Source organism: Anomaloglossus baeobatrachus, chromosome 5 (genome assembly GCF_048569485.1).
Source record: "Anomaloglossus baeobatrachus isolate aAnoBae1 chromosome 5, aAnoBae1.hap1, whole genome shotgun sequence".
NCBI classification, from domain to species: domain Eukaryota; kingdom Metazoa; phylum Chordata; class Amphibia; order Anura; family Aromobatidae; genus Anomaloglossus; species Anomaloglossus baeobatrachus.
Genome location: NC_134357.1, coordinates 586,792,542 through 586,814,628, shown reverse-complemented (window position 1 = coordinate 586,814,628; position 22,087 = coordinate 586,792,542). Strand labels below are relative to the sequence as shown.

Sequence of the window (22,087 nt, the reverse complement as noted above, 5' to 3'; positions counted from 1 at the left end):
TGGTAAGCTCTCAATATTTTTTACTGTTCCTTTGATGATAGGTGGACAAACCCATTTGTGCTGTCATTGTTATAGGAATTGTAATCTTGAATTAATCTGACAGTCTGTATTCATTATAATTTTTGTCTCATAGTAATAGCTGGATATTATAATAATTGTAGTTCTCTGTGCTCATGATGCTGTATCTGCAGTTGTAAGAAGAAGGAGAGTGTTGCCGATTGTCCAGACTTTATCTAGGCTTCTTCTGTCTGGGCAATAGGGCAGAAAATAAATATTTATTGAAAACCAATCAAAGTCTTATTTAGAATAGATAGTGGTTACAAGTTCCTTATCTGGTGAGCTGGGAATTGAGGGATTTAGGTTTTAAGGTTAGGGTGATATGTCATTGTTTGCAGTTGTTGCTTTGAAGTATTACTATAAAAAGACAGATATAATTATAGAGACACAAGTGAGACACACTTATATTTTGACAACAAGGAGAAAAGGGTTCTATGTTGTAAATTATTTACATCTTATGCTGCTTAACAGATGAATTTTATGTCGATTACAATAAAATATTGGATTTTTTAATATCCTGAGGACTGCGCTGGATTTTCTCGTTCTTTTCACTGTTATTTTTTGCTTCCAAAAGGTGATTCTGAGCTGTCTCCTGATCTGAAAATATGCTTATATCTTATTTGTGGAATTGACGAACTCCCCAATATTGTAGCTCTTTCAACGGCTCCGTTCAGACGTAATAGAGTCTGATTGAAATTTGGTTGTAAATCTTGTAAGAACCTGAGTTGCCTGCTCATTCTTCCTGCTGGTGAGCAGGATGGCTTTGCTGGCTTCCTTGGACTTAAGGGAAATTTCTCACCTGACCTTTGGCCCTGAGGAAGAGCAGGATTTCTCCTGGCTGCAGGGCAGGGGTTGTGCAAATGGAAAGTGACAGCTGGGTGACATGTATGAATGTCATAATCCACAGAATATCCCTTAGAATAATCCTCACACTTCCATACTATATATGCTTTTTACATTTCTTTTACCCAGATGTAGGACTTTGCATTTGTCCCTGTTCAAAACCATTCTGTTCTCCTCGGCCCATTGTTCGAGTTTCTAGATCCTTTTGAATCTGTTTTCTTTCCTCTCTAGTGTTGGCTACTCCTCCTATCTTAGTGTCATCTGTGAATATGATTTCTCCATTAATTCTGTTGTCCAGATCATTTATAAAGATTTTACACAGCACTGGGTCCAGGACAGAGCCTTGCGGCCCCCGCTTGTGACTTTCCTCCCGGTTGATATGTATCCATTTAGTATTACTCGTTGTGCCCGATCATTAAGCCAGTTGTGAATCCACCTAACTGATTTTTTGTTGATTCCGTACCGTACCTGATAATTTTTTCAGCATTCCCCTGATCGAACCATTCTATGACTTTGTCTGCACCAGATTTCAGCACCACATTTGCATCTCCTGGCAGAAAACCACAGCGAAACAGCGTGAAAACAGTTTTGTGCCAAAAAAAATGCAGATTTGGTGCTGACATTTTTACACCATATTCCTGCACCCAATTTTCGACACCTCTTTGCAAAATAATACATCAAATGCACATGCGGTATATATATGAGAATAAAGTCTTTAATGGGAGAAGATGTGTTCGGCCTCTGATTGATAAATAAGAAATCCTCTTGTCAGTCATGGTGGACTTATGAAAACTGAATTCTATCTTTTAATATTTACTGACAAGGTTACAAAATTTTGTAAAACATCTCGGAGTTTAAAATGCTTAGTACACCTCCACCCTTTGGAAGGTGTAGTTTCCAAAGGGAGGGTTTCCACTGTTTTGGGACCCCAAGGACTCTGATAAAGGGACATGGTGTCCGCAATCTAATTCAGTTAAATGTGTACTCAAAAATCTAATAGAGCTCCTTCTTTTTCGAAGCGTATGGTGTGCCCTATATATACATATACATATATACATACATATATACATATACACACACACCACACTGTATATATATTTTACAAATCAGTTATTTTCATATTACTGCAGAACAAATAAAACTTAAATGTATTAATAATAAAAAAATAGAAGATCCATCGATGAAAAGTATATTTAAACTTCACATTTATTATGGAATTTAAAAAATACTTCAGATCAAACACAGATTAATCCACATTCGACTTCAGACCTATGCGTTTCGTCATATAGCCCTAATCTTGGTCATTGGAGCCTTAACGCGGGCATTTCTACGCAAAGATATCTGGTCAAAGAAACAGGTGTACTGACAATTGGTGAGCTAACTCTCCCTTTTGTACCAATAACTGTAAAAATTAAAAGTGAAAAATAATGCTCGAATCACTGGGATACATACACCATGTTCCAAATTGGTTTTAAGTGTAATAGCAATATTTTTTTTTTTTTTATGAAACTCATTGATGGTTTTGTGTCTCAGGGTTCTTAGGGTCACTGAAATCAATCTCAGATACCTGTGATAATTAGTTTGCCCGGTGAGGCCCAATGAAAGGAAAACTGTATGCTTCACAATATTAAGCAGCCACAGGATCTCTCTGTTGCCGAAAAGCATCAGATAGTGCTATGCCTTGGACAAGGGGTGAAAACATTAGATATTTCACGAAAACTTAAGCGTGATCATCGTACTGTGAAGAGATCTGGGGCTGATTCTAAGCACAGACGTGTTGGTGCTGATAAAGGCAGAATGAGGAAAGTTTCTGCCAGGCATGTCCATCAGATTAAGAGAGCAGCTGCTAAAAAGCCATTACAAACCAGCAAATAGATATTTGAAGCTGCTGGTGCCTCTGGAGTCCCTCGAACTTCAAGGTGTAGGATCCTTCAAAGACTTGCTGTGGTTCATAAACCTACTATTCGGCCACCCCTAACCAGTGCTCACAAGCTGAAACGGTTGCAGTGGGCCCAGACATACATGAAGACTAATTTTCAAACAAGCTTGTTTACTGATGAGTGTTGAGCAACCCTGGATGGTCCAGATGGATGGAGTAGTGGATCGTTGGTGGATGGCCACCATGTCCCAACAAGGCTGCGACATCGGCAAGGAGGTGGAGGAGTCAGGTTTGAGCCGGAATCATGGGGAGACAGCTGGTAGGCCCCTTTAAGGTTCCTGAAGGTGTGAAAATGACCTCTGCAAAGTATATAGAGTTTCTGACAACTTTCTTCCATGGTACAAAAAGCAGAAACGTGCCTTCAGGAGCAAAATCATCTTCATGCATGACAATGCACCATCTCATGCTGCCAAGAATACCTCTGTGTCATTGGCTGCTATGGGCATAAAAGCAGATAAACTCATGGTGTGGCCACCATCGTCCCCTGACCTCAACCCTATAGAGAACCTTTGGAGTATCATCAAGCAAAAGATCTATGAGGGTGGAAGGCAGTTCACATCAAAACAGCAGCTCTGGGAGGCTATTCTGGCATCATGCAAAGAAATTCAAGCAGAAACTCTCCAAAAACTCACAAGTTCAATGGATGCAAGAATTGTGAAGGTGATATCAAAGAAGGGTTCCTATGTTACACGTAACTTGGCCTGTTAGGATGTGTTGGGATTTAAATAGCTTTTTATTTCAGGAATGTGACCTCCTAATACTGCAAATTCCACAAATGAGCATTTTCAGTTCTTTAAAACATATAAAATGTTTAGAAACTCTACTGTGCCTAATAATTTGGAACAGTGAATTTTGAGTTCTTTTTAATTTTGAAGATTATACTGGGAGATTTCTTCAATAAAATTCGATGTATACTCTAATGGGTGATGACTTTTATTAAACGGACTGTCATTTGCAACCATTTAGGAAATCAGAGAAAAATATAATTTTCATAAATTTGGAACATGGTGTAGTAGTATTCTAAAGTTATTTCCACATAAAGTGACATCAGTTTTGAAAAGTAGGTCTGTATACATAAGGCATTAACTGGCTGTGTCCTTATAGGACAAAAGTGCCCATGGAAGAAAAAAAAAACAAACCTTAGGGTGCTCTCACATTTCAGTGGTCCAGGTGGGATTTACGTCTAACCTCTCCCCCGACAAAATGGAATTCAGATGCATGCGCTGATGGCGCCATCAAACATAATGATGCAGATGGAATCACTGTATGCTATTTAGTGGCTCATTTTCTGGCATATACGCCTAATTGAGGTGGATAACCCGACATAGTAGACTGCATTTGGATGTCCACCTCCAGTAGGCATATATGCTCAAAAATGATGCACGACACAGTACATTGTGACTCTGTCGCACCATTATTTTTAATGGTCCCATCGGCGTATACATACGAATCACATTTTGCGGGGGGTGTGGATGTAAGTCCCGATGGAACCACTGAACTGAGGACAAAATTGTGTGAAAAGGGCCATAATGTCACATCCCTCACAGTCGCCTATGGTTGGGGCCTGATTTGACAATAAATGGCTTTACACTGATGTGAACCCTCCCATGTCTTACAAAATTAACCATTATCATTTCAAATTGGGATCATGAATCTGGGTTTGCACTTGTGTGAGTATGTTGATGTTCAACAAACATTTCTTTAAGCAGAAAACATTTCCCACATTCTGAACATGAATATGGCTCTTCCCCTGTGTGAATTCTCTGATGTCTAAATAGATCTGATTTATCTCTGCAACATTTCCCACATTCTTCACAAGAAAATGGCTTCTTCCCTTTGTGAATGTTCTTATGTTTAACAAGATTTGATTTCCTGTTAAAACATTTTCCACATTCTGAGCATGAAAATGGTTTTTCACCTGTGTGAATTTTTTTATGTTTGTCCATATCTGTTTTCTGCTTAAAACATTTTCCACATTCTGAACATGAAAATGGCTTTTCCTTTGTGTGACGTATCTCATGTTTATGAAGATATGATTTTCGGTTAAAACATTTCCCACATTCAGAACATGAAAACAACTTTGCTTCTTTGTGAATTTCCAGATGTCTAGAAAGATTTGATTCGGTATTACAACATTTTCCACATTCTGAACATGAAAATTGATTGTCCCCTGTGTGAATCTTCTCATGCTTAACCAGATCTGTTGTCTGCTTACAACATTTTCCACATACTGAACATGAATATGGCTTCTCCCCTGTGTGACGACTCTCATGTTTTTGAAGATATGATTTTCGGTTAAAACATTTTCCACATACTGAACATGAAAACGATTTCTCCCCTGTGTGAACTCCTTGATGTCTAAAAAGATTTTCTTTTTCGCTGAAACATTTCCCACATTCTTCACAAGAAAATGGCTTTTTCACTGTGTGAGTTTTTAAATGTTTAATAAGATGTGCTTTCCGGGTAAAACATTTTCCACATTCTGAACATGAAAATGGTTTTGCACCTGTGTGAATTCTATGATGTTGAAAAAGAGCCGATTTCTCGCTAAAACATTTCCCACATTCTTCACAACGATATGGTTTCTCCCCTGTGTGAGTTTTCATATGTTTCATGAGATTTGGTTTCCAGCTAAAACACTTTCCACATTCTGTACATGAATATGGTTTTGCACCTGTGTGAATTATCTGATGTCTACAAAGACCCGATTTCTCACTAAAACTTTTCCCACAGTCTTCACAAAAATATGGCTTCTCCCCTGTGTGACTTTTCTTATGTTTATTAAGATTTGATTTCTGGTTAAAACATTTTCCACATTCTGAACATGAAAATCCCTTCTTCCATGTGTGACCTCTTTGATTTAGGACACCTCTCCTATGACCTTTATTTTTCTTAACATTCTGTGCCGAATCTGAAGACAGGATCTGTTCAAAAGCTGCAGCTGATTGATCTTGTCCATGAAGGGTTATATTTGGAATTATGACATGTTCTTCACACGTGTCTCGTGTGACAACAAAATCCTCTGCTTTACAATCTAAAGACATCCATTGTGCCTCAGACCTCCTGGTATAATCATCTGTAAAGAATGAAAAGAAAAATTATTATATTTGAAAGTTATCATTAAAACTTTTATCGATATTTGATAAAATGTATATCTTTACTAAGTACAAGGTATTCAGCATCATTTGAATTATAATTAAGACAGTAATGATGAGCAGATCACAAACTATTATTTGGCCGCTTTCACACTGCGATCCTCTCTGTCCGAACCCCTCGCAAACCGTGTTCCAGACGTATTCGCCAACGCAGCCACTAACTATAATGGTGCATACGGTGTCACCGTGTGCTCTGTTGTGCCTTAACCCAAGTCTCATGGTTTGTGCCTCAAGAACATGACTGTCTTAAACACATAGCCAAGGTACTGTCTTGTGGCCACATTATGTTCCTCAATATTTCAGGTGGAATAATACATTGTCATCTATTATCACTATTTATTGTTGATGTGTAAATTTAATATCAGCCATATTTTGATTTAAGGACGAAAAACACTGATAAAAACCCCCCCAAAACATAGCATACAGAGCTTCACATAATTAGCCCAACTGGAGGAAACACAAATACAGATAATTATAGGAATGTGGGAGAAGAGGATGGGGATAGGTCTCTGGTGTTGTCCTCTTACTGGATAGATCTGGAGGAGACACATTCTGAGGAACATTGGGATCTTCTTGTTTAAAGTCCTGTGGGAGAAGAGGACGGGGACATCTCTCTGGTGTTGTCCGCTTACTGGATAGAGCTGGAGGAAACACATCCTGAGGAACATCGGGATCTTCTTGTTTAAAGTCCTGTGGGAGAAGAGGACTGGGACATCTCTCTGGTGTTGTTCTCTTACTGGACAGACCTGGAGGAGACACATACAGGGACTGAATTAATTCCTTACATACAGATAATTATAGGCCGTGTGTATTTCGTCCTATTACCTGGTGATGTGAGGGGCTGGGGATCCTCCATCATGACGTCCTTGTACAGATCTTTGTGTCCTTCTAAATACTCCCACTCCTCCATGGAGAAATAGACGGTGACGTCCTGACACCTTATAGGAACCTGACACATACAATGATACCGTCACCCCCGATCCCTTCATAGCGTTACTGTATAATGTCCCAGCATTCCCAGCAGTGTCACCTCTCCAGTCAGCAGCTCAATCATCTTGTAGGTGAGTTCTAGGATCTTCTGGTCATTGATGTCCTCATGTATCGGGGGGTGAGGCCCCGTGATTGGGCTCAGGGGTCTTCCCCATCCCTCAGACACAGGGGCCTGACAGTGCTCACTAGAGGTCTTCTTCACTACTGTGTAATCCTGGTTATGGAGAGACACAGTAATAAATCTCACTCCAGACATTTCCAGAGTCCTCACCTCTCCAGTTCTGTCCATCTGTTATTCCCATAGATAAGAATGATGTAATGTGACGTCATCAGAATCTCTCACCTCTCCAGTAAGCCGGAAGAGGATCTCTAGGGTGAGGTGTAATATCCTCTCTGCCATCTTGTCCCTGTCCCTAGCCATCCTTGACAAGCGAGGAAAATTATATAGATCAATTATTAATACCCCATATTGTAGGATCCTAAATGGAAAGAATGTAAAAACATAATAAATACAATGACTAAAGCTACGATGTCGGTATAAAACATTAAATGTTGTAGACACCTCAACGTAAAGAACTCAACGTGTAAAGAACTCAACGTGCAGCACAACAGTCTTTATACAGACAATACAATATGGTAATGGTTCATTTGTAGACATCTCATCACTCCATAAGTTCAGGAAAGACAAGGTTCTTATAACTCCAACTGCTGCTCCACATTTCGGAATATTCAAGAAAAAAATCTTCTGTTCTTTGTTGCTGTAAGTTATGGGTGCACAGTTCAAGCCAAAGTTCCGTACCTCTTAGAAATTGAATTCCATATTTGACCATTGAAAAAGCCAGAAAGTGAAACCACTTGGAAATTATCTAGGATGTTGTGTCTGCTTTCATGCAGATATGCTACCAAAGGGAATCTGACAGCATGCTGTATGGGTTAACACAGAGATTTCAGTGATGCATCTCAAGGTCCGTGCTGCAATGTTCATTTTAGTTTCAGTAGATTTCCATTGCAGCACTAGATAAGTTAGAGTTCAGCTAGACCAGCACACCCCCTGCTGCGATGAGCAGCTCACTATCTATAGACATTGTACATAGAAAGCCTAGTGTGGGTGGGGGCAGCTTTCTCAGCTCTGCTGCATTGCTAAGGCTGCTTTCACACATCCGGTTTTAGCAGTGCGGCTAAATCCGGCTCTAAAACCTATGCAACTGATGCAGCGGAAAAAACTAATCCTTTGCAAGAGTTTTTACATGCGGCCCGTCCGTTTTTTGCCGGTTGCGGCACGCTACTGAGCATGTGCAGTGCAAAAAAACGCAAGCGGTGGCCGGATGCGTTTTTTGCCGCATCCGGCATCCACAGGCATGCATTGGAAAAAGCGCCGCATCGGCTGGATGCGGCGCGATGCGGTTTTTTTGCCGGACAAAAAACGTGCCAGGCAACGTTCCATCCGGCCGCCGCATGGGCTAAATATGCCGCATCTGGCAAAAACCGGACCGAACGCAAGGCCATGTGGCACAATCCGGCACTACTGAAAGTCTATGCGGAAAAAACGCATCCGGCGGCAAAAAAATAAAGGTTGCGTTTTTTCTGCAAAGAGCCGGATTGTGCCGCACAGCAAAAACCGTGTGAAATGTGTGAAAGCAGCCTTAAGGGGGCTTTACACGCTGCGACATCGCTAATGCACTGCGGACTCAGAGGAGGGGGTGTTGCGGCTCATGAAGGTCAGTGGATGGAGGGTCAACACTACTGCGGGCTCAGAGCTGTCGTGGTGTCTGCCGACGGACTTCATTGTATCGCCCGTGGTTGACAAAATTGACTTCAATAAAATGGCTGCGGAGGTGGCGTGTGTGCAGATAGGACTCGGCAACCATTTTCTTGAAGTCCATCACATCAGTCTGTGAACACGCTGCCTCCGCAGCCATTTTCATGAAGTCCATCGTGTCAATCGCGGGATTCAATGGAGCCTGCAGCCCGCTGTCAGATCAATGGCGCCTGTGACCCTCCTGAGCCGCTCCACTGCAGTGACACCTCCTCCTTCGAGCCCTCAGTATCGCCGACTCTGCCTCCTGTGACCCACTCTGGTAACCCATATCCGCTTTGTAAGACACACCCCCATTTTACCACCAGTTTTGGAAAGGGGGGGGGGGGTGTCTTATAATCCGGAAAATACAGTATTTACTTATTTTTTTGGTGCAAACTACAAATGATCACACTGCTGTTACCCCCAGTGCAAGCCACTCAAATACCACAGGCGGCTCACACTGGGCTGAGCACCGAGCGTTCCTGAGTACAGAGATGCTCACTCGAGTGGTCAGGATACGTAAAGCAGCGAAACTCATACGCCGATTTTTTAGAAAAGTCCATGTTCGGTATGAGCACCCAACTTTTCAGGTTAACTCATCTCTAAAAAAACAATTATCTCCACTGGTGTATATCGGGTCTTCCTTTGGAGAGTCTTCAGCAGCAGCGCGGAGTGAACACGTTTTCTGTCTTTTTCCTATATTATAGCATAGTTTAAATGTGATGCCTGCATGAAAGGCATTTGACTGCTGTGGATCTTAATGAGCTCCAGAAATCACGTGATGCACACACTGGTCTCACCACTACTATCATAAGTGTCCATACAGAAACTTAAAAGGGAGTCCGTCAAACCACAACTCAAAATAAGCCACATATGCATTCATATAGGGGACTTAGCCCCTAGAACAGGGGTGGGGAACCTTTTTACTGCCGGGGGCCATTTGGAATTTTCTACCAACCTTCGGGGGCCGCACCAAGTTATCAACTTGAAAACGACCAGGCTATATTTGGTCAAACAATTAATTAACTCACCCTTAATGTGGTGGCTGGAGCAGCTGTGATGTTCGGTGATATTGATCATTTTGTTTCCCACAACTGCTTTTCCAGGTTTGTCTTGGTCTGGAGACGCTGAGGCATATACATCACAGGAGATGCTGAGCATGGACAGCACTAGGTGGCCGGCACAACGGACAGCACTAGGTGGCCGGCACAACGGACAGCACTAGGTGGCCGGCACAACGGACAGCACTAGGTGGCCGGCACAACGGACAGCACTAGGTGGCCGGCACAACGGACAGCACTAGGTGGCCGGCACAACGGACAGCACTAGGTGGCCGGCACAACGGACAGCACTAGGTGGCCGGCACAACGGACAGCACTAGCTGGCAGCACAGAGATCACCAGTTGGCAGCACAGAGATCACCAGGTGGCAGCACAGAGAGCACTAGGTGGCAGCACAGAGAGCACTAGGTGGCAGCACAGAGAGCACTAGGTGGCAGCACAGAGAGCACTAGGTGGCAGCACAGAGAGCACTAGGTGGCAGCACAAAGAGCACTGACAGTGACAGCACTAGAAGGCAGCATGGAGAGCACTATGTGGCAGCACTGACAGCACTAGGAGGCTGCACAGATTACACAGCACTGAGTGGTTACAGACAGTACTAGGGGGAACACACAGCACTGAGGGGGTACACAGCCCTGAGGGGGTACACACAGTACTAGGGGGTACACACAGTACTGGATGGGGGCGCAGTGATGGGTTGCATACTCACAGTACAAGGGGAGGAGGAGGAGTCACACAGCACAGGTCCGGGAGGCATGTACAGCAGGAAGGCATCTGCTGCACCTCTTCTGCTGTGACTGGAGCACAGTGCGCTGTTTACCCCGCCCTCAAGGGAAAACCCTCAGCACTCGAGCACAGTCCCGGGTTCAGTCTAGAATGTATGGGCTGTAGTCAGGTCCTGAAAAGAGCCCGTACATTCTAGTACGGGCTGCAATCAGGATCTGGAAATAGCCCGTACATTCTAGCATCTACCCAGAACGCACTGTGATTTTAAAGGGCCGGCAGCCGGCAAAAGCACGAGTGCCGCTCAAGCACTGGGGTAGCCTGGAATGTGCCCGGGGGCCGCATTAAATGTCATCGCGGGCCGCAAACGGCCCGCGGGCCGGAGGTTCCCCACCCCTGCCCTAGAAGTACAAGGCATACTTGCAGTATTGGGGACCGGTAGTTCGTTAGTTAGTTGGCCGCCCACTAACTCCGGCCAATACGACATCCAGCACATGTCCACATATATCCACTCAAGTTGCTGCCTTCTTTAAGCAAAGAAAAGGCTTGTTGACATTTAAAGCAATGGACATATGTGTGAATAAGGCTATGTGCGCACGTTGCGCAAATACATGCAGTTACGCTGCGCTTTGTAGCGCAGCGTAACTGCATGCGTCCTGCGTCCCCTGCACAGTCTATGGAGACTGTGCAGGGGCCGTGCGCACGTGGCGTTTAAGAGTGCAGCGCTTCGGCTACTGCCGAAGCGCTGCGTAAAAAGAAGTGACATGTCACTTCTTTCCTGCGCTTTGCCGACAGCTCCTGCTCTGTCTATGGCAGGAGCTGCAGGCAGAGCGCATGGAATCGGCGCTCACCACGGACATTTCTGCAGCGATCTAAAGCGCACATGTGCTCTTCAGATCGCTGCAGAAATTTCTGCACGGCTAGTACGCAACGTGCGCACATAGCCTTAGGCTGCTTTCACACATCCGGCTTGAGCTCTGCGGCTCAATCCGGCTGTGCAAGCTATGCAACGGATGCGGTGAAAACACCGCATCCTTTGCATACGTTTTTCCCATGCGGCCCGTCCGGTTTTTGCCGCTTGCGGCATGCCAAGGAGCATGCGAGTGGCAAAAACCGCATGCCGCGGCCGGATGCGGTTTTTGCCGCATCGCGCCGCATCCGGCCGCCATAGTCATGCATTGAAAAATGCGCCGCATCGGCCGACTGCGGCGCAATGCGGGTTTTTTTGCCGAACGAAAAAACGTGCTAGGCAACGTTCCATCCGGCCGCCGCATCGGCTAAATCTGCCGCATGCGGCAAAAACCGGATGGAACGCAAGGACTTGCGGCACAATGCGGCACTAATTAAAGTCTATGCAGAAAAAACGCAACCGGCAGCAAAAAAAAAAACGGTTGCGATTTTCCTGCAAAGTGCCGGAGTGTGCCGCATTGCAGAAACCGGAGGTGTGAAAGCAGCCTAAATCTTTTTTTGTGGCAGGTATGTAAATCACAGTCAGATAATCCTTACAGATTTTATTCAGCATGAAAATATCCATAAAAGACACAACGTACAGTGCACAGAAACACAACAGCCAGAACAAGCTCTAGGCCATACCCAATAGGGTCGTCACAACCAATGACTCGGGTCGGTCACACACACTTACTCTGGTTATTACTGCAAATATGCCCCCAGTGATTATACAAAGATTTCATTTCAGTACTATGTGATAATCAATAAATATACAAATGATTCCATCTCGATTTAACGACGGGCGATAGCACACCCACCACCTCCGGGAGCTCACGCTCAGACCCGCCACCTCCGGGCGCTCACGCTCCCGCCCGCCAGCTCACGCTCCCGCCCGCCAGCTCCGGGACCTCACGCTCCCGCCCGCCAGCTCCGGGACCTCACGATCCCGCCCGCCAGCTCCGGGACCTCACGATCCCGCCCGGCAGCTCCGGGACCTCACGATCCCGCCCGGCAGCTCCGGGACCTCACGATCCCGCCCTCTATCTCCAGGAGCACATGCCCAACAACAAACTTCTGGTCCCCAAAACTGCAACTATGTTTATGTACTAATGATACAATGTGCTTGAGTTTTCTTTACCCGAGTTGAGTAGATTGGATGCTCTGATGAGCTCGACTCGAGTAACGAGTCAATTATGAAGCAGTTTGGCTCTCCGCCCACATACATCCAGCCATATACAGAGCATTTCGAAGGGAGGGCTGAGCAGGGATCATGTTACTATTATTTATTTATTTTTACACACACTATCCGAACACACTGTTTTTACCCCCAGTGAGAGCCATTCAGAAACTGCAAGAAGGTTGCACTGGGGTGCCGGCTGCCATCATTCACTGAAGGGAGTCGGCTCTTTGGGTTGGATCGTTCACGAACGACACATCCGAGCACTAGTGATACTCGGTCAAGTACCGAGCACCCCTATGCTTGTTCAAGTACCACCACTCCTATGCTTAATCGAGTATTGAGCACGCCGATGCTTTATTGAGTATTGAGCACCTTGTTGCTTTATCAAGTACCAAGCACCTCGATGCTTGATCGAGTACCGAGCACCCCGATGCTTGATCGAGTACCGAGCACCCCGATGCTTGATCGAGTACCGAGCACCCCGATGCTTGATCGAGTACCGAGCACCCCGATGCTTGATCGAGTACCGAGCACCCCGATGCTTGATTGAGTACCGAGCACCCCGATGCTTGATTGAGTACCGAGCACCCCGATGCTTGATCGAGTACCGAGCACCCCGATGCTTGATCGAGTACCGAGCACCCCGATGCTCGATCGAGTACCGAGCACCCCGATGCTCGATCGAGTACCGAGCACCCCGATGCTCGATTGAGTACCGAGCACCCCGATGCTTGATTGAGTACCGAGCACCCCGATGCTTGATTGAGTACCGAGCACCCCGATGCTTGATCGAGTACCGAGCACCCCGATGCTCGATCGAGTACCGAGCACCCCGATGCTCGATCGAGTACCGAGCACCCCGATGCTCGATCGAGTACCGAGCACCCCGATGCTCGATCGAGTACCGAGCACCCCGATGCTCGATCGAGTACCGAGCACCCCGATGCTTGATTGAGTACCGAGCACCCCGATGCTTGATCGAGTATCGAGCACACTCGCTCATCATTACTAAGTACCATACCTGTAGTGTAGATGTCACTGTGAGTGTGTGGACCTTGGTGCACCCTTGGCTTAGTGCAGTTCCATCTCCTCAGTTAGCATCTTCTGCACTTTCCCTTAGCTTGATTGACAGTGCTTGCTTTCCATGACTGAGCACTGCCTAAAATGAATGTGAGTGCACATATAGGGTCAGCGTGAGAGTTCTCCCATTCTGTTGCGTTTGCGCCAACCAGTCCCTACTGTGTGATCGAGTGGCCGCTGCAGACAGAAGACAGGTATAAGAGCATGCCCACACTCTGTGTGTGTGCAATTGTTTGATGGGCCTCCGCAGTGTCAGTGCAGGGTCAAGGAGTAAATTCTGGTAGTGATTGCTGTCAAACTGTGTAAAATGCGGAAGATGCTAATTTCTAATCTTAGCGACGCATATAACTACATGGGCTTTATGTAAATTTAAAGTAGTAAATTGTATATGTGATAGAAGAGATTCCATTTTGTTTCTATAATGTCCATCTTGTCTGATAGCTGATATCATAGGGCTCAGCGAACACTGATGGGCGAGCAAGTTTCACATTGCGTTCACAACCCTATTGTTCTTATTGGTGCATAGTTCGGAGGAGTTATTTCTTTGTTTGAGGTACTATATAAACTGGTCACATGATGTAATGAAGAAGAAACTGTCAATACACCACAAAGCGTGTGTACTGCAATGATTTCCAGAGTGCTCGTAAAACAAATCTTATTAATTTGGAGTTCCAGAGGTATAGAAGAAGTGGATTTTGGATTTTCAGGCGCTAAGTCTCCTATACGACTGTGTAAGTGGTTACATTGAGTTTTGGGTGCAATAGATAAAAAAAAGACAGAGAAATCGACATTGGAACAGATTTAGACCAATCTCGCCCATTAAAGTGATTGGACCTGAAAAAAGACCAAATGTTATGAAACATCGGGGAAACGTCATCTCCAGGCTCCGTACAATATTTGTTATAATGGACGTCACACAAATACAAACCCGAATACAAAGGGGGGGATAAAGACGAAAGAGACCCTGCACCTACCTCCACCTGCAGAGCCGCACACAGATATATAATACCCTGCACCTACCTCCACCTGCAGAGCCGCACACTAGATATATGATACCCTGCACCTACCTCCACCTGCAGAGCCGCACACTAGATATATAATAACCTGCACCTACCTCCACCTGCAGAGCCGCACACTAGATATATAATAACCTGCACCTACCTCCACCTGCAGAGCCGCACACTAGATATATAATACCCTGCACCTACCTCCACCTGCAGAGCCGCACACTAGATATATAATAACCTGCACCTACCTCCACCTGCAGAGCCGCACACTAGATATATAATACCCTGCACCTACCTCCACCTGCAGAGCCGCACACTAGATATATAATACCCTGCACCTACCTCCACCTGCAGAGCCGCACACTAGATATATAATACCCTGCACCTACCTCCACCTGCAGAGCCGCACACTAGATATATAATACCCTGCACCTACCTCCACCTGCAGAGCCGCACACAGATATATAATACCCTGCACCTACCTCCACCTGCAGAGCCGCACACTAGATATATAATACCCTGCACCTACCTCCACCTGCAGAGCCGCACACAGATATATAATACCCTGCACCTACCTCCACCTGCAGAGCCGCACACTAGATATATGATACCCTGCACCTACCTCCACCTGCAGAGCCGCACACTAGATATATAATAACCTGCACCTACCTCCACCTGCAGAGCCGCACACTAGATATATAATACCCTGCACCTACCTCCACCTGCAGAGCCGCACACTAGATATATAATACCCTGCACCTACCTCCACCTGCAGAGCCGCACACTAGATATATAATACCCTGCACCTACCTCCACCTGCAGAGCCGCACACTAGATATATAATACCCTGCACCTACCTCCACCTGCAGAGCCGCACACTAGATATATAATAACCTGCACCTACCTCCACCTGCAGAGCCGCACACAGATATATAATACCCTGCACCTACCTCCACCTGCAGAGCCGCACACAGATATATAATACCCTGCACCTACCTCCACCTGCAGAGCCGCACACATATATATAATAACCTGCACCTACCTCCACCTGCAGAGCCGCACACAGATATATAATAACCTGCACCTACCTCCACCTGCAGAGCCGCACACAGATATATAATAACCTGCACCTACCTCCACCTGCAGAGCCGCACACTAGATATATAATACCCTGCACCTACCTCCACCTGCAGAGAGCCGCACACTAGATATATAATACCCTGCACCTACCTCCACCTGCAGAGCCGCACACTAGATATATAATACCCTGCCCCTACCTCCACCTGCAGAGCCGCACACATATATATAATAACCTGCACCTACCTCCACCTGCAGAGCCGCACACATATATATAATAACCTGCACCTACCTCCACCTGCAGAGCCGCACACTAGATATATAATAACCTGCACCTACCTCCACCTGCAGAGCCGAACACAGATATATAATACCCTGCACCTACCTCCACCTGCAGAGCCGCACACTAGATATATAATACCCTGCACCTACCTCCACCTGCAGAGCCGCACACAGATATATAATACCCTGCACCTACCTCCCCCTGCAGAGCCGCACACTAGATATATAATACCCTGCACCTACCTCCCCCTGCAGAGCCGCACACTAGATATATAATAACCTGCACCTACCTCCACCTGCAGAGCCGCACACAGATATATAATACCCTGCACCTACCTCCACCTGCAGAGCCGCACACTAGATATATAATACCCTGCACCTACCTCCACCTGCAGAGCCGCACACAGATATATAATACCCTGCACCTACCTCCCCCTGCAGAGCCGCACACTAGATATATAATACCCTGCACCTACCTCCCCCTGCAGAGCCGCACACTAGATATATAATACCCTGCACCTACCTCCACCTGCAGAGCCGCACACAGATATATAATACCCTGCACCTACCTCCACCTGCAGAGCCGCACACTAGATATATAATACCCTGCACCTACCTCCACCTGCAGAGCCGCACACAGATATATAATACCCTGCACCTACCTCCACCTGCAGAGCCGCACACAGATATATAATAACCTGCACCTACCTCCACCTGCAGAGCCGCACACAGATATATAATAACCTGCACCTACCTCCACCTGCAGAGCCGCACACTAGATATATAATACCCTGCACCTACCTCCACCTGCAGAGCCGCACACAGATATAATACCCTGCACCTACCTCCCCCTGCAGAGCCGCACACTAGATATATAATACCCTGCACCTACCTCCCCCTGCAGAGCCGCACACTAGATATATAATACCCTGCACCTACCTCCCCCTGCAGAGCCGCACACTAGATATATAATACCCTGCACCTACCTCCACCTGCAGAGCCGCACACTAGATATATAATAACCTGCACCTACCTCCACCTGCAGAGCCGCACACTAGATATATAATACCCTGCACCTACCTCCCCCTGCAGAGCCGCACACTAGATATATAATACCCTGCACCTACCTCCACCTGCAGAGCCGCACACTAGATATATAATACCCTGCACCTACCTCCACCTGCAGAGCCGCACACAGATAATATAATACCCTGCACCTACCTCCACCTGCAGAGCCGCACACATATATATAATACCCTGCACCTACCTCCACCTGCAGAGCCGCACACAGATATATAATACCCTGCACCTACCTCCCCCTGCAGAGCCGCACACTAGATATATAATACCCTGCACCTACCTCCACCTGCAGAGCCGCACACTAGATATATAATAACCTGCACCTACCTCCACCTGCAGAGCCGCACACCAGATATATAATAACCTGCACCTACAGGTAGGTCCAGAAATATTTGGACAGTGACACAAGTTTTGTTATTTTAGCTGTTTACAAAAACATGTTCAGAAATACAATTATATATATAATATGGGCTGAAAGTGCACACTCCCAGCTGCAATATGAGAGTTTTCACATCCAAATCGGAGAAAGGGTTTAGGAATCATAGCTCTGTAATGCATAGCCTCCTCTTTTTAAAGGGACCAAAAGTAATTGGACAAAGGACTCCAAGGGCTGCAATTAACTCTGAAGGCGTCTCCCTTGTTAACCTGTAATCAATGAAGTACTTAAAAGGTCTGGGGTTGAGTACAGGTGTGTGGTTTTGCATTTGGAAGCTGTTGCTGTGACCAGACAACATGCGGTCTAAGGAACTCTCAATTGAGGTGAAGCAGAACATCCTGAGGCTGAAAAAAAAGAAAAAATCCATCAGAGAGATAGCAGACATGCTTGGAGTAGCAAAATCAACAGTCGGGTACATTCTGAGAAAAAAGGAATTGACTGGTGAGCTTGGGAACTCAAAAAGGCCTGGGCGTCCACGGATGACAACAGTGGTGGATGATCGCCGCATACTTTCTTTGGTGAAGATGAACCCGTTCACAACATCAACTGAAGTCCAGAACACTCTCAGTGAAGTAGGTGTATCTGTCTCTAAGTCAACAGTAAAGAGAAGACTCCATGAAAGTAAATACAAAGGGTTCACATCTAGATGCAAACCATTCATCAATTCCAAAAATAGACAGGCCAGAGTTAAATTTGCTGAAAAACACCTCATGAAGCCAGCTCAGTTCTGGAAAAGTATTCTATGGACAGATGAGACAAAGATCAACCTGTACCAGAATGATGGGAAGAAAAAAGTTTGGAGAAGAAAGGGAACGGTACATGATCCAAGGCACACCACATCCTCTGTAAAACATGGTGGAGGCAACGTGATGGCATGGGCATGCATGGCTTTCAATGGCACTGGGTCACTTGTGTTTATTGATGACATAACAGCAGACGAGAGTAGATGGATGAATTCTGAAGTGTACCGGGATATACTTTCAGCCCAGATTCAGCCAAATGCCGCAAAGTTGATCGGACGGCGCTTCATAGTACAGATGGACAATGACCCCAAGCATACAGCCAAAGCTACCCAGGAGTTCATGAGTGCAAAAAAGTGGAACATTCTGCAATGGCCAAGTCAATCACCAGATCTTAACCCAATTGAGCATGCATTTCACTTGCTCAAATCCAGACTTAAGACGGAAAGACCCACAAACAAGCAAGACCTGAAGGCTGCGGCTGTAAAGGCCTGGCAAAGCATTAAGAAGGAGGAAACCCAGCGTTTGGTGATGTCCATGGGTTCCAGACTTAAGGCAGTGATTGCCTCCACAGGATTCGCAACAAAATATTGAAAATAAAAATATTTTGTTTGGGTTTGGTTTATTTGTCCAATTACTTTTGACCTCCTAAAATGTGGAGTGTTTGTAAAGAAATGTGTACAATTCCTACAATTTCTATCAGATATTTTTGTTCAAACCTTCAAATTAAGCGTTACAATCTGCACTTGAATTCTGTTGTAGAGGTTTCATTTCAAATCCAATGTGATGGCATGCAGAGCCCAACTCGCCAAAATTGTGTCACTGTCCAAATATTTCTGGACCTAACTGTACCTCCACCTGCAGAGCCGCACACAGATGTATAATACCCTGCACCTACCTCCACCTGCAGAGCCGCACACAGATGTATAATACCCTGCACCTACCTCCACCTGCAGAGCCGCACACTAGATATATAATAACCTGCACCTACCTCCACCTGCAGAGCCGCACACTAGATATATAATACCCTGCACCTACCTCCACCTGCAGAGCCGCACACTAGATATATAATACCCTGCACCTACCTCCACCTGCAGAGCCGCACACTAGATATATAATACCCTGCACCTACCTCCACCTGCAGAGCCGCACACTAGATATATAATACCCTGCACCTACCTCCACCTGCAGAGCCGCACACTAGATATATAATACCCTGCACCTACCTCCACCTGCAGAGCCGCACTCTAGATATATAATACCCTGCACCTACCTCCACCTGCAGAGCCGCACACTAGATATATAATACCCTGCACCTACCTCCACCTGCAGAGCCGCACACTAGATATATAATACCCTGCACCTACCTCCACCTGCAGAGCCGCACACTAGATATATAATACCCTGCACCTACCTCCACCTGCAGAGCCGCACACTAGATATATAATACCCTGCACCTACCTCCACCTGCAGAGCCGCACACTAGATATATAATACCCTGCACCTACCTCCACCTGCAGAGCCGCACACTAGATATATAATACCCTGCACCTACCTCCACCTGCAGAGCCGCACACTAGATATATAATACCCTGCACCTACCTCCACCTGCAGAGCCGCACACTAGATATATAATACCCTGCACCTACCTCCACCTGCAGAGCCGCACACTAGATATATAATACCCTGCACCTACCTCCACCTGCAGAGCCGCACACTAGATATATAATACCCTGCACCTACCTCCACCTGCAGAGCCGCACACTAGATATATAATACCCTGCACCTACCTCCACCTGCAGAGCCGCACACTAGATATATAATACCCTGCACCTACCTCCACCTGCAGAGCCGCACACTAGATATATAATACCCTGCACCTACCTCCACCTGCAGAGCCGCACACTAGATATATAATACCCTGCACCTACCTCCACCTGCAGAGCCGCACACTAGATATATAATACCCTGCACCTACCTCCTCCTGCAGAGCCGCACACTAGATATATAATACCCTGCACCTACCTCCACCTGCAGAGCCGCACACAGATATATAATACCCTGCACCTACCTCCACCTGCAGAGCCGCACACAGATATATAATACCCTGCACCTACCTCCACCTGCAGAGCCGCACACTAGATATATAATACCCTGCACCTACCTCCACCTGCAGAGCCGCACACAGATGTATAATACCCTGCACCTACCTCCACCTGCAGAGCCGCACACAGATGTATAATACCCTGCACCTACCTCCACCTGCAGAGCCGCACACCAGATATATAATACCCTGCACCTACCTCCACCTGCAGAGCCGCACACTAGATATATAATACCCTGCACCTACCTCCACCTGCAGAGCCGCACACTAGATATATAATAACCTGCACCTACCTCCACCTGCAGAGCCGCACACTAGATATATAATACCCTGCACCTACCTCCACCTGCAGAGCCGCACACTAGATATATAATACCCTGCACCTACCTCCACCTGCAGAGCCGCACACTAGATATATAATACCCTGCACCTACCTCCACCTGCAGAGCCGCACACTAGATATATAATACCCTGCACCTACCTCCACCTGCAGAGCCGCACACTAGATATATAATACCCTGCACCTACCTCCACCTGCAGAGCCGCACACTAGATATATAATACCCTGCACCTACCTCCACCTGCAGAGCCGCACACTAGATATATAATACCCTGCACCTACCTCCACCTGCAGAGCCGCACACTAGATATATAATACCCTGCACCTACCTCCACCTGCAGAGCCGCACACTAGATATATAATACCCTGCACCTACCTCCACCTGCAGAGCCGCACACTAGATATATAATACCCTGCACCTACCTCCACCTGCAGAGCCGCACACTAGATATATAATACCCTGCACCTACCTCCACCTGCAGAGCCGCACACTAGATATATAATACCCTGCACCTACCTCCACCTGCAGAGCCGCACACTAGATATATAATACCCTGCACCTACCTCCACCTGCAGAGCCGCACACTAGATATATAATACCCTGCACCTACCTCCACCTGCAGAGCCGCACACTAGATATATAATACCCTGCACCTACCTCCACCTGCAGAGCCGCACACTAGATATATAATACCCTGCACCTACCTCCACCTGCAGAGCCGCACACTAGATATATAATACCCTGCACCTACCTCCTCCTGCAGAGCCGCACACTAGATATATAATACCCTGCACCTACCTCCACCTGCAGAGCCGCACACAGATATATAATACCCTGCACCTACCTCCACCTGCAGAGCCGCACACAGATATATAATACCCTGCACCTACCTCCACCTGCAGAGCCGCACACTAGATATATAATACCCTGCACCTACCTCCACCTGCAGAGCCGCACACTAGATATATAATAACCTGCACCTACCTCCACCTGCAGAGCCGCACACTAGATATATAATAACCTGCACCTACCTCCACCTGCAGAGCCGCACACAGATATATAATACCCTGCACCTACCTCCACCTGCAGAGCCGCACACTAGATATATAATACCCTGCACCTACCTCCACCTGCAGAGCCGCACACTAGATATATAATACCCTGCACCTACCTCCACCTGCAGAGCCGCACACTAGATATATAATACCCTGCACCTACCTCCACCTGCAGAGCCGCACACTAGATA

The 22,087-nt window shown here is 46.3% G+C and overlaps 1 protein-coding gene across 1 annotated transcript in view; it reads right to left on the bottom strand.

The window, feature by feature from the left end:
- Positions 1 to 2,138: 2,138 nt before the first annotated feature.
- The window catches only part of LOC142312486 (uncharacterized), a 43,287-nt gene continuing 23,338 nt past the window's right edge, over positions 2,139 to 22,087 (bottom strand). Inside the window, exons 5-6 of the mRNA XM_075351431.1 lie at positions 5,737 to 5,750; positions 2,139 to 5,692 (exon numbers count right to left, since the gene is read on the bottom strand). Coding sequence (XP_075207546.1) covers positions 4,486 to 5,692; positions 5,737 to 5,750 — 1,221 coding nt within the window. The 3' untranslated portion in view covers positions 2,139 to 4,485. The remainder of the gene's footprint in view (positions 5,693 to 5,736; positions 5,751 to 22,087) is intronic.